This window comes from Neodiprion virginianus, chromosome 5 (assembly GCF_021901495.1).
Source record: "Neodiprion virginianus isolate iyNeoVirg1 chromosome 5, iyNeoVirg1.1, whole genome shotgun sequence".
NCBI lineage: Eukaryota > Metazoa > Arthropoda > Insecta > Hymenoptera > Diprionidae > Neodiprion > Neodiprion virginianus.
In genome coordinates, this window is record NC_060881.1 from 5,521,865 (window position 1) to 5,539,291 (window position 17,427).

The 17,427-nt window shown below is 44.8% G+C and overlaps 1 protein-coding gene across 7 annotated transcripts in view; it reads left to right on the plus strand.

The window, feature by feature from the left end:
• Positions 1 to 17,427, plus strand: part of LOC124305314 (uncharacterized) — a 167,726-nt gene that overhangs the window by 94,228 nt on the left and 56,071 nt on the right. For all 7 annotated transcript variants that reach the window (XM_046764575.1, XM_046764576.1, XM_046764583.1 and 4 more), the window contains exon 4: positions 9,559 to 9,669. In XM_046764575.1, the coding sequence (XP_046620531.1) occupies positions 9,559 to 9,669 (111 nt within the window). The remainder of the gene's footprint in view (positions 1 to 9,558; positions 9,670 to 17,427) is intronic.

A 17,427-nucleotide genomic window follows, 5' to 3' on the forward strand; every position in this document is an offset into this window, starting at 1 on the left:
GCATAGAATTCATAAGAAATATGGAATCATCCCCGATATTCCAGAAAGCTGACCGGCCAACCACTCCACCCTCTGATCCGTCGAAACTCGAAAGGCAGGGGTTGACAGCTTGACTAATACGGCTAGACCGCGAGAATGTAACGAGGAGAGGAGAAGAGCGGCCCGTGGTTTGCACGACGGTCTTGAAATACCCGGCAATTCAACCTCCGGGATATCGCCAAGTTGGATATATCGCCGAGGTATTTCCATATTGCTGAAACACGCTCGAAGGCAGAAACGGTCCAACCTCGCCTACCCGTCAAGAATTGTGTACGCAAAGCAAAGATTTACGAATATCCATATCTCCGAGAGGTTGCCAAAAATATTTCAAGCAATAAAAATTTACCGCTGGGGAAAGTATCGAGGTAGCGAAAATACTCCTCGCAAATATATAACGTTATTCAAGGTGTCTTCGGGACACTTGCGATACGGTCGATGAAGAATATCGGTAGAGTGCAACGGGTCGGGGTCAAATTACTCGAAGATGTTCTCGATTCTACATCTATAACCGAAAAAACCGGACAAGCTTACCGATTCTGAAACGCGTCTCGTCGAGAGAGTGGAAAGATCGATATAATCGATCGGCGAATCGTGGAAGCAGTTCATCGTCCTCCGCAAGCTTCGTTAACCGGGCAATCGGTCATTTTGTGAAAATTACCACGAACCGATTGCCGTTAAACGTATACATAGACGAGGGTCAAGACCCGGCTAAAGTCTGATCCATCACGCTCTGTTGCAGCGTCTTGATTCTGCGGTAGGAAAGAGAGAGAGAGAGAGAGAGAATCGATCGGTCGAAGATCGTTAACCGCGAGGGCGCAGCGTTTAGCTGCATATTGATCACGGGTTTATAAGCACGAACGGTTTTTACAAGCGACAGTGAGAAACAAACCGTTTCGATCACTGGATCCTTGCGATCGACGTATAGTCGCTACTTCGTGTACCTACACTGTTAAAAATGATTGTGAATTTACTACACATTTACTGTACGAAAGAGGTGTAAGTTTAGAAATTCAGTTGCAGCAACGTGAATCACTGTGCATTTGCTTGAAATTTACAATGAAAATTTTTCATATCACTAAAATTTATAGGAAAAACACAAAGAAGTAATTTCATTTCGCTAAATTTTTTAGTAAATTTATTGTGTTCGTAAATCGAATACACAGTAAATGTACGGTGAATTCGCTGTTCCGTATCCGAATAAAACTTCTGATAAGAAATTTTTAACAGCGTACGTACCTAACTATGTTGTACAGGATAAAAAGGACGCCGGAGAGGAGAATAAGAGACGATGGAGAAAAACAGTCGGCGTGTTTTAAACCGCTGACGAATGCCCTTTCACTTCTGTTTCAGGTATAATGTATACCAGTACTTTTGTAGCTTTGTACGACTCGCTCCCTCCATCTAGTGTCAATTTCGTTCCGATATGCCTGCTGCGCGTAAGTATTCAAACGCACCCCTCGAGTCCTAACGAGGGCCAGAGTCGAAATATCTCCGATTACACTAGCTAGGCGCTTCTGGTGTAGCTATATATACCTATGTACGCGTACAGTAATTAATCGCGAAAGTTTGACGAGCACGGAGAGAGAGAGAGAGAGTTTTTGGGGGGGGAGGGGAGATTGGTGGATCCGTTTTATTCTGGGAGAAAACCCCGGCAGAGATTGCTCGTGGCCACCCTTCCTCCCTTCCTCCATCCCCCCTTTTCTCCTCATCCCTCGTTTCAACTCTACGTCGCGGGTGGTTGACTGCGCCGTTCCTTCGTTTACTCGAGCTACGTAAGAACAAAGGATGAAATTTCAATTTGAGAGAAGAGATTCGTCGTTGATCCGAAAATCCGTATATTATAACTTAAACGTCAACAGACCTATCTCGATATACGCCGCAGTAAAGGAGAACGAGTACAGCGGACTTCCTTACCGACGTTTAGCTTTTTTTCTTACTCAAACATCACGTTTCGGTGAATTACCGCTGATGTGGATTTTTTAACAATGCTAAGCGGAAGCTGCGCGTCTGTGTGTGTGTGTGTGTCTGCGAATCTACTCCAATCAGAACAGAGTTTTCGATAAATTTTTTCGGATAGTGGATGGATTCGTTAATCCGTTTTACGCGCTATGCTGGATCAATGATGATCGATAATTCGTATAGAAATTGCATCGCTTAAGCGGGTCTTCTCGTACCTATTTCATTACTTTGGCGAAACGTTGGCTAAGTACTCGTAAGTCCTCGTTCCTTCTTCTCACTCTCGTCTTTTCTTCTTTCCTCGGTGCCTTGTACGCCGTAATCTGAAATCCCGAAAAGGTGGAACGGTCGGAGTGATAAACCAGGGGTGATGAGGAGGAGGAGGAGGAGAGACAACGAAGAGAAAAACTTGATGGTGTTTTAAAGTTTTCCGGACGGCACCTGCAGCCGGATACGGCGAAGCTCGCTCGTCGACGGGGAGCCTCTTCATTTCTATTAGCCCAGCAGCTCGGGGTTCACCCTCCGAATCCCCGGCACCCGGCTCAACCCTACGTAGCCCTCGGGTTGGATCTTCCTCCTCTTCGTTCCTCATTGTTCTTCGGGGTTTCCCCGCCTAAACGGAGGCAAACCCCTAAAAATCTTCCCCGCCTTCAGCGTCGACTTGAAGCCGCAGCCTCTCAAGCCTTTCGCGAACTTCGTACCCTGAAGCCCCTTTATGCTCGTAAATACGCTCGAGCCGTTTTCGTGGAATATGTTGCGAATCTTTTGGCTTTGCGCGAGAAGAAATCCGCGGGAAAAAAGGAATGCGAGATCGAGCTGAGGGCGACGGAGGAGAGGGGCGATCTTTTTCCAGATCGAGAGGAATCCTCGCTCGGTCTCGATTACTTGTTTGACAACCACTTACTACATCTTACCTTCTAGTTTTCCACTTTCTCAGGCAGAAATAATACCGGGAATAAGTCAATGTTTACTCGGCTAATGGGGACGGCGACATAGTACAGAACCCGGCCTAAACTCACTCGTCGTGACGATGTTTCCTCTCCCGAGGTTTCGCCAATTAGGACCTCTTTTCAAATTTAGTCACGCGTACGCGTCAGGAGGATGCGTGGAATGTACGAGGTTTGTTTAAAAAAATTACGGGAATTTTCGTTTTTTTTATAAGAATTTTATTCATTCGTATACAACGCTGCTTATCCCTCTTCAAAATAGTGCCAGTTCTGGAACTTCCGGAACTCGTTATTTGGAATAGGTTTTAGTTCTCTCAGATATGCGTTTTTACGGTAACTTTTCAGACAGCAACAAAAAATCGCTCGAATCGGACTGAATACAACGCGCAAAATTCCAAAATTACTATTTTTTTTTTTTTCAAACACCACTCGCACAACAACGGATAGAAGCAAGGACTGTGGTTGAAAAAATTCAGCCACCTTCGGATCCAGTTTTGACAACGATAATTTCAAGTGTAGGCATTTAAACACCCACGGATACGTCACACCTACAGCTATAACGGCGAGGGGTTTATTCGGATTGAAAAGAGTCTTAGCGCGAAGTCAAAGCCTGTAAGTAATTGAACCTTCGGGGATTTTCTTTTTCAACCTAACGTTTTCTCCCCTTCGACTTGGGAGAGAATCTTGGAAATATGAATCCAATAGGCGGCGGTGGCGACTCGCTTTTACTCCGGGGGATATTCTATCTAGATCCGCAGCACCCTGTCAGGCTGGCTCGGGGAGCGTAAATTAAAATGTCTCCGACGCCTGAGCGACTTTCTCCGTTCTCTTTTTCTCTTCTCTTCTCTCCTCTCCTCTTTCCTTCTTTGTCGCGAATCAATTTCCTCCCCTTCCGATACTCTCTCTCTCTCTCTCGAAAAAAAAAGAAAATATTCGGAAACTTCTTGAACGATGAAAACGCTGAATATCGATCATGTATATCAGGCGTATAATACACCCTATGTAAGAGCCATCCGATATCATATTTCGACTCTTGTGGCCATCAAAAATGTCGGCGAGATTCTTCCTCGTAAAATGAGGCGAGCGCGTCGGAAACGGATAAACGCACTTTCAGCTGTAATTTCGAAAACGATTCTAGCGATCTTTACGAGCCAAGATCATCTCCTTGACGGTGACCCGCGGAGGCTACGTCAGGATCTTCGGATGAATTAAAGGAACCGTGAAATATTGCACCGCATCCCGACGATGGTTTACTTCGTCAGGAGTAACGATCCTGCGTAATATTCCCGGAGCTTTTTAATTGCGAGATTTGAGGTCCTGTGATACGGCAGGATCGGAGAGTTTATACACGATTTTAGAACAACTAACTTCTCAGGGCGATATTTCACTTGTAATACAAGCTCGTCTCCCGCACAATCGGCAGATGGATTTTATACGTGACACGTAAATGCGGCGAGTTCGAATATTTCTCGAATCGTGAGTCGATCTTATGCAAATTGATAAATCCTTAAACTACGGGCGGGAGGAAAAGTTATACCGGGGAGTTTGGAACCTCTCCTCGACATCGAGCTGCTCGAGACATGGGGCGTGAAGCGTTTGAAATATGGCCGCGATTTCCGGTGCGTCGGACCTTCCGGCTTGGCAGGAGGCCAGCCGGATGAAAGTATATAAGTGTTATAAATCATAACCGTTTCGGACTACGCTCGATCAAACATCTCGCGGTTCGTCTCCCGGAAAATACAGATTCCACACCATCGATTTTATTATTATGGCTGTGTGAATTGGCTCAACGGACCTTCGCAATTCGACCCGAAAAGATGAAAGATCCTACAATCACTGGTACGAAGCAGGTGGCGTGATGCGTCAAAGATGCTCCCTTACATCGTTGAAAGACTTTGACTCGTGATGGGAAAATCCATCCAGATCTTTGTCGAAAGTGAACGGACACATTTCTGCTACCACGATGACAGAATTTGGGAAATTTGGTACAACCTGAATGTAAATAGCTGTCGAACAAAAACCATCGCAACATTAAACGACCTCGTTTAGGGAGAGTTTTTGCGTCTTAAGCTTGTCAACCGGTAGGCGGAAATTCACGTATCCGTTTATTGCGTGGAAGAGAAGCTTTTAGAATCGGATGAAAAGCTTTTTTGAGGTAGTTTTGCGAAGTCGGCGAGTCAGGCTTACCTTTTTTTTCACTGTTCATGTTCGTGTTCGTTTATGCCGAGTAGCCGGTTTACAAGTAGGGTAGAGGTGTACAGAGGTTACCAAGGACCAGAGAGAGAGAGAGAGAGAGAGAGAGAGAGGGAAAGTGAATTGAAGTGCGCTCCAAGTGAAATCATGCGCGCAGCGCAAACCCTTGGCTTCTGGCTTTCGTTTCACCCCGCCGCAGAACTCGATTAGGGTTCTCGTCCTCCTCGTCGTCCCTTTTTGGTCCTGCAAGCCGTAGAGGAGGTTCGTTGTTCCTGCGGAGTCCCAAGAACGGTCCATCTGTTTCCGGGCATCGGCCAAAAATCGCGGATACAACCGACAGTCGGAGAAAACTGCATGGGAAGGGAATAAAATTTCGGATACCTAGAACCGGGATTCCCCCGAAAATCTGAATATAGATGTTCGCGGCTCAATTCACTTTGTCGCCCCAGCTCTGCCAACGGCGAGCATCAAACCTCGTGGACAACTCGTTGTATTGTAACGTTTCCTTCCTTGCTTTCTTTTTTTCTTTCTTTATCCTTTTCTCCCCTTTCCTTCCTCCATACTCACCCCCATGAAACCGAACGGTAACTTTCCCTTTTCCACCGCGGCTGTAATTCACTTATTCAAAAGATTCCCGATCTCCGCGCCACGGCAGTCGGTATGTAAAGTGCATTTTCCGCCAGAATGACCAATATGCAAAATCCTACTACGTAACCTGACGCGTTATATCCACCCGGTGTTGTTATTGTTGTTATTACCGTTGTGAACAACCGCAGCGCACACGGGAATATCGAAAACAGTTGAAATTTTCGTCAACCCCGACAGCCCTTATCCTCGATGCCTTTTAAAACTGACCCTTTTCTCCCAGAACTTTCCCCACCGCTTCGCGTTATTAAAACAAATTCGTGCTGATGCTTCGTATATACTTCGTTAAACGCAACCCTTTGATCTGCACTCGGCAACGGTCAGCATTGACTTTCCCAACGCGGCTTTAATATATTAATGACAGCGCGGTTCGTTGGCTGTTTTTTTATTTTATTTTTTTTTTTTTCTGACAAGAATTTAAAAAAAAAAAGGGATGGTACCGTAAAGCTTTCGGAGTTTCGTTAGCGAGAAATCAAAGCTGCCTCTCATGCCTGATGAATTTTTTTAAAAACCAGTAAAAAAAAAAAATCATCAATAACAACGAACCGATTTCGAACCTACGATTAAGGGAGATTCGAAGACCGTTCTTGTATAGCTCTCTGAAATATAAGTACATGTGCTAATTCCCGCCGTCAGACGTATGTCCGCATTAAGATTCAAGGATAAGCAATCGACGTCTCGATCTCAGAACGTAATACGGTCCTAAGGATCATAATTATTCAGCCGTCGATGACGACGATTCGTCGTCGAAACTGCATAACGGTTAATTCTTTCCGGTAGCTCTGTCGCCCGGAAGAACACCGTCTGTAATTATTCGAATCCCTGAAGCGCGGGTCCATGTCTCGTTTTTTTTTTTTTTTTTTTTTTTTTTTTTTCGGTACGGCAGAACAACCATTTGTTACAGTCAATTATTTCCCGTGTGAATTTTTATACTGTAGAGAATTTCGTCGCGGCTTGTCGGCTCGCAGCTTGTCGTTAACCGATTTCAATTAATAATATATTGTAATTCTCACGGTGTTTATTAAAGACGGAATAATTCATCCGAGAACACGGAGAAAAAATATCAGTTTGATCAAACAAATCACCGAAAAATGAGAAATTAAATTGCTGCGACTGAATAGAAAATATTTCAGTTGTTTAAACTAATTAATCTATTTTTACGATTTTATGAGAAGGTAATTTATGTAGTTGATACAACCGATTCATTCGCTTCTTATGAAATATATTCAATCCTCTGCACTGATATTTTTTTTTTTTTTCCAACCTGCAGAAATATTGCGAATTGTTTTTGCGGTTCAACCGAACTCGCAAGATCTCCACGATCAGCTTTCGAAAATCGTTTGAAACTTGTCAACTTGTATATTACAGTCCAACTTTAAGACCACTGTATCATCGCACCTAGTATTGATTTTGTCAAAATTTTGCGACAGTTGTATAATGCGTAATAACCACACGAGACTCTGTGTGGATTTGAACTTTGGTCGACTGGGAATTGTGTTCAGCGGATGGAAATTCGGATGGAGAACGTTGCTGGCGTCAAAGTCGCGTCAAAGAGCTTTGTTTGATGCCGGTCGAGGAAATTACATAGCTTAACATCGCTCCATCCATCGCTCACGCTTTAATTGCCGTAGGAATATGAAGGTACACTTTACCTACACATATATACATACACGGCCTTATGTACACCGTACACATTTCATGCACAAATGCGTATATAATGCAAAGCGTTCTCTCTTTGGCGTTATTTGATCGTTAACCGGAACGCTTTGCGAAATACGGTGATAAAATCCTTGCGAACGTGGAAGAGGCGAAATAAACGCAAATTCCGTCATCGCGGCGCTAATACAGATCCAGGAAAAAAAGACAGGCAAAATGGGTTCGAAAGCTCGTGGCTTACTTCAGAACCCTCACCGCGGTTATAATATACATTTTTCCCAAAAAAGTGCGCAAAATTCGATTTTGAATACAAAATATTACATTTAATAACATTACAAGAAAAGACAGTTCGATTTAATTCCCATACTAGTGCGGGAATGTGATACTTTTCGCCCTCATTTGGGTGTACAAAATAGAATTTTGCGCACTCAGTTAGGAAAAATGGCAATGGTTGCGCAATCAGCTATTCCGCGCAGTACTTCATCCCATAATTTATCACGTTTTAATACTTTGACACATGCAAAATTCCTGCATGTAAGAAATGGCGAACATCGAAATTTCTTTATTCGGTACGCGATGCCGAAGATCTCGGTTACGATAATCCACCACGGAACTAGCCGCCTGCGGTTTCCGCACTATCTGGAATATTTACGGGCCAGTTTTGGCTGGAATAGTGAACCGAGGCTAACGATTTGACCGTTAAGTATCGGGTGCGATCCATTAGCTCGTGTTGAGGAGAGGCTTTGCCACGACCGTGTGGAGCGAATTCGTATGCTCGGACACGTAGTCGCGATTTATTCCCCACTCTCTCTCTCTTCTCTCTCTCTCTTCCTTGGACTATCCGTCTCGCTTTCTCTCTATTGTTTGTTGCAAATCTCCCGCGGGATACGGAAGGGTTCCGCTTCCGGCCGCGCCGTGCCGCTGAAGCAAGAATGGGGGAAAAGGGCTTGAAACTAATTAGCATACGGACGACCGACGCCGTTTAGCCCAAGTGGTGAGTCCTCCGAATTTTCCCCCGCGTCAAATAGCCAACGGGCCTTCTTCGTTATCCCAAATTTTCACTCGAGTCACCCTAACTCTCCCCATTCCGCTTCTTCTCGCATATTTTATAACCACTCGTATCATCGTCTCTTCGCGAGCTAAAATACGAGAGCAAGCTTGCAAGCTTTAATTTCAAAATGAGTTTATTTCTCACTGTGTTACACAGGCATAGGTATACATATGTGTACGTATATTATATGCTCCTTCGAGAATAATCGATTCGGTATCTCGTATATTAACACTCTCGTGTAAATCGATATTGCCGCGGGGAAATTTCGACTTTCAGCCTCTGTTTGCTCCCGCTAGTCGCCCTTAGTTCGTTCGGCTCTGCATAAACCTTGCCCAAACAAGGGAACGGTAACCAGTTATAGGATTCTGCCAAATCCGCTATCACCGCTGGTACAAATGCATGTAACTCGCCTAAGCAAACGGGACAATTAGAAATGCGGTTGGGAGTGTAATTTGCTTGATATTGGTTTACTGTAAGCACACAGAAGCGTTCGAACAAAGCTCGATTTGCCAAGTCGCATTCCGTATCGTATTATTCCAGTTCTTCGAAAGGGAAATTCGATATTGAATGTATGTAGATAATTTTTCGTTACTCGACGAGTTCCTTCCGCGCATTAGCGATTAGCAAACCGTCAATTCTCTTCCTTCAAAGGAAAATTTCGGATTCTCTATTTAGACGGAAAACATATTCACTCATTCTTCCTTCGACCCTTTTAGTTATTCATTATTGCAGCTGGGATCTCAGGCCTGCATTCAAGTTGAATTTGCTGAACTGTTATAAATGATCAAAGGTTCTGCAGATACCCTTTAAATGTTCCATAACACAATTAACGAGATGAAAACCCTGCGGTGCAAAGAGGATCGATTGAAACGAACCCTAACTTGCGTCGTGAAACGTTCGGTTGAGATGGCTATGAATATATATTTTAAATATCCCCGTCAATTGACGGTCCGAATTCTTCAGCTTATTTCAGAAATAAAAGATGCTCAAAGTTTAATCGACTCGAGTGAACGAAAGCTTTTTCGATTTCTCTGGGAAAATCATCGAATAACGGTATTATTAATTTTTCAGGAAAGCCTCGAAGAGCGTGTCCAAGAATTGGAACGAACTCTGCAGGCTGAACGAGCAGCAGCCCAACGTGACCGCGCCACAATTACGAGGCTTCAACGCCAAATCAACAAGGTGAGTGAATCTCCCTTAGCCGTTTCAGTTATTTCACACGACATTCGCGTCGATTGTTCGACAATTGTCGCGGACGGTTCGTTTCGCACAGATTTCAACAGCGAATGCGACTTGGGTGGGTGAAAAAAGGGGGGGTGAAAAATTAATAAAAATGGCAGAAAATAAAAGGATGGGGTTGAAAACATGAGAAAGGTAATAAAAAAAAAAAAAAAAAAATCCTCTGAATTATCGCCGTTCGGCGTTTGGCGTCGTGTGTATGCGAGCTTTTTCGGGCCGCCACGTTATCGGGTAGCGAAGTGACCGCCGAGCTCGTAAACCAACACACGACCGCCCCGATCGCGTAATCACGGTTCTCCTGTTTCGAGCGATTTATATGCATTATGTCACCCTGCCTCTCGCTGCTTTGCCTTCTAATACCAGAAAACCGACCAGGCCCAACAGTCCTGCCCTGCCCCGTTGCTCGGTGATTTATTTAACTTCGCGTCCGCTATCCTGTTCAGATTATCTAGCATGCCCCGGGTTTCTTGCTTGCACGCATTCTTTTACCCTGCTGCCACTGTGGCTGCGGTGCAACGTTCTTCATGGCGCTTGTTCGCCAGCCACGATTCATTCCGATATATCACTCACCGGCAAATTTTCGTCTCACGTGCCGGCCAACGATAGTTTTCCTCCCATCCTAATTGAATTGCGAAAATTATACGGATCTGCGGCGAAATACTCCTTAAAAATAAAACATTACAGATACGAAGGTTTCAATGCGCCGAATTTATATCTGCTTTACCATTTTTTGCTGTCACGTATATATTGGATGATGTGATTTTTTTTTTTTTTTTTTTTTTACCGTGTTATCAGCAGATTTTTGTCGGTGAATTCGCTGTGAAACTCCAATCAATGGTACGAAAAGACAGAAAACTACAAAATGACTAGAATCGTACTAGTAGACAGATTTTCTGACGATTTTATAATGTGCAAACTTTTTAACTGTATACATTTTTTTTTTTTTTCTTACAAATATTCCTCCTGTCATTAATGTTTGATTAGAATTTACAAGTAATCATAGCGTTTTATAAGAAAGAAACATCACATGAAAATTATACGTGGTACATATTTTTTATTGCTATATTTCGATTCAAGAGCATCGAATCTATTTATAATCGCACATAGTAATAAGAAGGAGAGACAAAGAAGGGTTTTTGTTTGCGGACCAGTCTTACCAACGCATGGAAAACCTTGCACTTTGAATATGTGGTTTGTAAAAACTGTGAACAAGTTCTGAAACACTTTGGGCTTTCGTTTAACATTCTGTGCTTTAATGGTAAAGCTCACAGCGTATTTTTGTGCTTTTATTCTTAGTACACTATCATCTTTCAGCGCTTTGTAGACTATTAGAGTAAAAATATCGGCGAATATTCCTATATCGATGACGTCGACGTTCCGGATTGATAGAAAAGTTCCGCGATCGTGAATTCATTATTTACGACAGAAAGCTCAATTGCGCACGCTAAACGCGATCTAAAACGGCATTGTTCGTTATAATATTAATTTATCTCCCGCATATATACGTAGGATTGCATACGAGGTGCACGCGCAGAGTCATAAATATCATCGTAAAGCTGAGGGGTTTCGGGGAGGCGTTGAAACCGGTTGCAGCGATAGCCGATAAGCGACGCTAAAGACTCGGCGAGACTGTCTCGGCGTGGAAACGATATTCGCCGATAGTTTAGAGTTTCGAATACACCGCCATGCATGCGGCAAGGCCCGCCGATCTAACGAGCCTTAATGCACCTCGCGTAATGGAGCATGTGTAGGTATTTAGAGCCGGCAAGCGTGTCGGGCGCGATTGCGGACGAAGGGAATCTGCGGTATGGACACGTATACACGTACGTGCTTCGGGGTAATTTGCAAGTGTCCGAGATTAAACGGCGGCGTCTCATTCTCGTAGAAACGGCGACGTCGCCGGCTTACCGTGGAATTGGCAGGCACTTACGATACTTTTCAGACTGAACGGGTGATTGAACATCGCGAAAAACTCGAAGGTTCCACTGTCATTAGGTATATTATATACGTCGGTCCTCCGGATGACGCGTCGTCGACGTCGCTATTCATTTTTAGACCCATACTTAGCACTGATTCGTACACGTTTTTTTTTTTTTTTTTTTTTTTTTTTTTTTTTTTTTTTTTTTTTTTTTACTTATCATTTTGCACGGAGTTCATTGTCCCTTATTGCCAATGCGGGGAGAATCATTGGCGTAAAGTGAGATTTACACTTTAATTTGCGGGACGGGGTTGGGATTCCGAATTTGAAAATTTTCCAAAACGTCAAATTCCGCGTTTTTTCGTGACGAAACTTAAGGTAAAGAAATCAAACTGAAACGTCAAAGTTTTAAATAGTCTGAAACCCGGTGATTAAAGTTCAGAAAGGGAAAAATTTCGAAAGGGTATAACTCCGACAAGTCAAAGTTCCGAAAGTGCGAAGATTTTCAGTTCGGTGAATTCCTGGCGTGGAGAAATTTCATCAGTTTGAGCTTTCTTGTTTTGGATTTTCCATGTGTTATATTTACGTTGGGACTCCCGGTCACTCTGATTTTCGTTGTAGCTGTTATCAGAAAGTCTAGTTTTTAACGATACCTGTTTTACTCAATTTTTCTAGTTACTGAAACAAATGAAATTTTTCTCAGTGTAGGTATACACATAGGCATGTAGGTGCGTACATGCGGGCCGCGGGGAATCCTTGCATCCCCTGTTTTCGTAACCCTCCTCGCTCTGCGGCTGTTCTTCGAGAGAGTGAATTTGAGGAGGCAGGCGAATCGCTTGACTGTTTCCTTATGGCTGGCTTACGTTCCCGGAGAACACTAGCAAGGAAAGGCGTATCTGTGCCCCGCACGCTCGGCTGCGTAAGCAATGCTTATACGTGGGTAAAACGGTTAAGATGACGTTCGTTGTGTTGTGACGTGCGGTGGATTGTTGGCTGAAGTAAAGGGCAGAGAGAGAGTGAAGTATGAAGAGGGATAATACAGGCCTGTTTTTGACGTCGAGACCCTCCCATTTGCAAGCCTATAAAATATTACGACGAAAACAGCCACGTTTGCGCGGCTTTGGGGGAGGAGGAGAAAAACGGAGGGTGAGGGAAGAACGGAATAAAATATATATACTCGCTTAGTAATATCCGGCGATTTATACCTCGGACCAAATCGCGTTTTGGTGCCGCGTAGTCGAAACGGTTATACTTTCGCAAGCTCTCGACCTACGATCAAATTTTTAGGACGACTAGCTGGTAGTAACGGCCTCCGATTTGCGGATTATAATTTCATACCACTCACGGTCGGTGGTGTGACAATGAAAAAGTTCTGCTTTTTACGACTGGTTCGTCAATCTTGCCAATTCATTTATCTGTTTCTACGCCGTTGCCTTTTTCTCATCGCTTTGCCGTCAAACGGTTATGAATGTTGCGACGAGAAAAAACGTCCCTTTGAACGATCGGGAACTTGAGCGGGGCGAACGATTAACTGGAAAATGAAATTCCACTCCCGCGCAATTTTGAAGTTCAGCAACCTTTTATACCGCTGCCTAACTGTCGGTTGCACCCCGTTTTCTTCGTTCCCGGCTTTAAATCAGTTTCGAACAAGTCGGCTTCAGCAAACATCGCTCGCCTGTGGAATATTATAACCCTGGTACACGGGGTGTAAACCGAAAGAGAATTATAAGTACGAAAGCTTAGCCGGAATAAAGCTAGGTCGTTCGCTCGCCGCCCCAACCGAGCGAAAATTACGTCCATGAAAATTTTAATTCCTCTTTGCGCAGTTCCCTTTTCCGTCTTCTAACATCGGGGGAAAATCTTTGCATTGGCTGAGGATTTTTTTTTCTCTTTTATCTGGCTTAAGGGTGAAGAGGGATTAATATTTTCAATTAGAAACGAAGCCCAATGAATCTAGCCGTCGTCCCTTTGCAGGAGAATCTTCGTCGAACTACAGCGATGATGGCCGCACGTTTTCCCGCGTAGCAAACCGAAATTAAATTCGGTGGGTAATAGACGAAAGGTCCATTTAACTAGAGTCAGAGGTCCCGGTTCCGTCCCCTCGCCCTCTGAAGCCGGGGTGCTTTCCTCCCCCTCTGTCGCCCCACCCCCGTCCACAATTCTCGCAGAGTTCCATTTCGCAGGGCTCATATTCATTACACATAATAGGCCATTTTCAGTGTAGAAGCACTTTCGACCCCGTTAGCCTTCACCCGACGAATGACAGTCGAGCAAGGAGTGTTTAAATCATCTTCCTCGCTGAGACGACGGGGTTGTGATGGAATTATTCCTCCCCGTTGGAGAGGCCTCTGTGTTCGGTTCCCGGTTAAAGACACGACGCTGCGACGCCAAGACTTGTCTGGTTTCGACTCAGTCCTCTCGCCGTACGAACGTTGAAGAACGTCCTTTTTATCCCGTTGCCGGAAGGAGATCCCCGAGGATGCGGAATTGAATAAAACGAGACGGAGAATATTGAGGAAAATAACGCGTGTGACACAGCCTTGACTTCGTTGACGCGACGTTAAATGGGACGCGAAAACGTCGACGGTGAAACCAACGACCCGCACTCGCTTCGCCTCTCCGTCGTAGGTACCTACGCAATTTCCTCCACGTTCACCAGGAGCCATCACACGCACGCGCTTGAACATTGAACAGGGTTGCGAGCGGCCGGAATATGCGGACTCTACTTGCCCCCGCCCACAAAGGAACTCGGTTAATTCCCGGAGGATTGTCAACTGCCCCGTATCCAGGTAATCTTATTAGTGAAACAGGGGTTACAGATCCTCGACAACGTGCTTCAGACACCGACGGAAATCTTCCGAGGAACGAGATCAAGCGCTTTCAGAGATGCCCGACTCGGCATACGAGAAGCTTCGGTGAATGTGGACAACTTTTTTTTTTTTTTTGCCTCTTTCACGGTGTGCGTATCAGCGTTCACAAAGGCGGCGAGGAAAGAGGTCTACATAAAAAAAAAAAAACTCTGTGTTTGGAGTCAAGTCTATCGAAATTCCGGAGGGTGAGGAAACGGGCAAACATTGCAATAAACGGAGCTTTCGTGGCGGTGCTTTTTCTTATTTACCAAGTTGTTGTACGTATAATCTCTGCGTGGCTAGCTTCTCGGCTTATTCCGGCTTCCCGTTTTCATCTAACAATAAGGGAATATCCGTAGTCACGTTTTTCTTCGTACCGACTGTTTCAGACGTCGTTCTGCAACGGGTATTGCATCCTGTTTTCTCGGTTATTTTGCTTCATTGCGTCCTTTACTGTTATTTCAAAATTCTAGATTTCCTTTACGGCCAGACCTTGCAGCACGAAATGCGATACGCTTTTAAAAGATGCGGAAACTGGATATTCGTGATAACCGAACCTCACTTCTGACCCGACTCACGACTGACACTCGGTCTTGAATCCCGACCCTCGGTTTGATCCTGATTAAATTTCAATTATACCGATCTTCGGGATCCGGTCAACCGTGCGACAAGATTTCTACGATCAAACGTCCCGATATCCAGTCGCCTGTTTCTCGGATCGCGCTATCAGGTTTAACGACCTGTACTCCAGACACTCGTTGCGGTGATAAACTTTCACGATAAAGCTTAAGTTGTACCCGTTAAAGCACCGCTATGCCGGCTTCTTTTTCCATTACCAGGGCAAAACTGCACTTTTCTCGGCTTGCATACACAATAACGTCGGTACCGCTACATTCCAGCGGAATCGATGTTGTTCAAAGCTCAGCGGTTGATGCTCGGACGAAGCTTGGATAACAACGCTTTGGATACACAACTAGACACTGTCGCATAAAGGAAGAGAAGAATAAGTTGATCTGTTGAGGAGGCTGTAATCTCGGCAAACAAGATAAACTCACCCTTCTTACACGAACTTAAGCGATAACCATCATCGACCCGATTCCCCCGAGAGCAGAAAGAAGTTGAGGTCGAAGGCCCGCTCTCGTGTAAAAGAAAAACTGAACGTTCGTCCAGGAGGACCTGCACCCTGGTAGGAACAGAATGTTCACGGTGATTCGACCCGATGCAGTCTTTAGAAAAGCTCGATACAGGCACTCGCCATTACCACATCGATTACTCGAAAACCAAAGCAGTAAAGCTACCTCTTGGAAAAGCTGACGGGAAAGTGAACGCTGCGAGTCAGGATAGTCAATTTCCTCGGCACAGATGCACTGATCGTAAGCTCACAGTCAGGATAGATTCAACATTTTGCGGATAGGAAATTAACGCGAAAACTAAAATTAAACTCAATCAAACTCTAAGGAGGATGAAATAGATGCATCGCTAAAGGGGCTAACGCCCATTCAGGGCTGAGTGCTGCTCTCGGATCTTCAGACTCGTCGAACAATTATATGAAGAGACTGTTATGCCCATACCGGGAGAAATTCCCTACGCATAGTTCGACCTGGCCGTAAAGTTCGTGCGGTTAGGTATCAGAAACGCCCTTCGCATCCCAGAGTAGGAGGTCTGTTGCTTCCATTATCCTGACCGAAGCACTGAGAGAGGCTCTTCTCTCGTCGCCAATAGAACCCAATTGACGAGCTTGCAGGCACGCTGACCGCTCGTAAGACGATAAGAACTTGCCGAAGGTTTAAAAAGGTTTACAACTGCTAAATATCAGTTTCGTCATTCGCGAACGACAAGTTGTCTGTACTTGAACGATATTTCGCGTAAAATTCAGCCGACTTTGTGGCGCCGAAACCCCGTGGACATGACACCATAACATCGCGCCATTGGCGGAACGTTTTACAGTGAGATTTATTTTGTTTTTTTCATCGGAAGCAGAGGACAATCGTATAACCGTGTCAGCGAATACACTCGTCCAAATGGCAGGGTCATAAACGGCGCCTTGGTGTCTCGCCAATATCTACTGCACCTTCTCCGATTTATGGTGTGTATGGTGCTCGTCCAAGGCGACAGCCAAATCCAAGGTCCCGGTCTACACGTTATCGCACCAAATGTCTGATAAATTTTCAACCCTGAAATTGCGGTTTCAAGAACGACAACCACCGGAGGGATGTAAACCTCATACTTCTTACTCTCATATACGCGAGTTTGTAAAGCGGAAATTAACGCGGATTTTGCGGGCTGCCAGAACGAACTTTACTCACTTAGTTATCACCGAAGTTGCCCTCACAATGTGCCGTTAACCGTGTACTTTAATCTCGCACGTGTATATACAAGGCCACGGTGAACGTGTGTTCGGGAGTAAAATAGATCTGGAAAATCTTATGAACCAAGAACATCTTTAAGGCGCATACATCATCGCTTTGTTTCACGGCATTTGCATCGAAGAAACGTTTTCGAAACTGTAAACGGAATCTTTTGATTTCATAAACTTGTAGAATAATCAGGGAAATTAAACAAATTGCGAATGATAGTGAGAATCATGTCCTGCACAGCTCAGCTCGCGCAGGCCAACTCGGCGTTCGTTACTTTGCACGCAAAACCGTGAGGTAATTACGACTTCCTGCCGGGCGAGGGGTAGAACCACGATTTCTGGCCACGTTCCTTCCGAGGTCGCAAGACCGGACGTTACTCCGCGCATCGCGTTTCCGGCTGGGGGTGTAACGCGTATATATGTATATACATACACGTACCGTGATATATACCTACCTTGGCCAAAGCGGGGCGGGGATGAGGGTAATATAATTTGCATGACACACTGGCAACGAAGATGAAGTCCCATGTAAATTTGGCTCTTGGGCTGGGCGTGGCCTGGCTGCGGTCCTTTTGAAT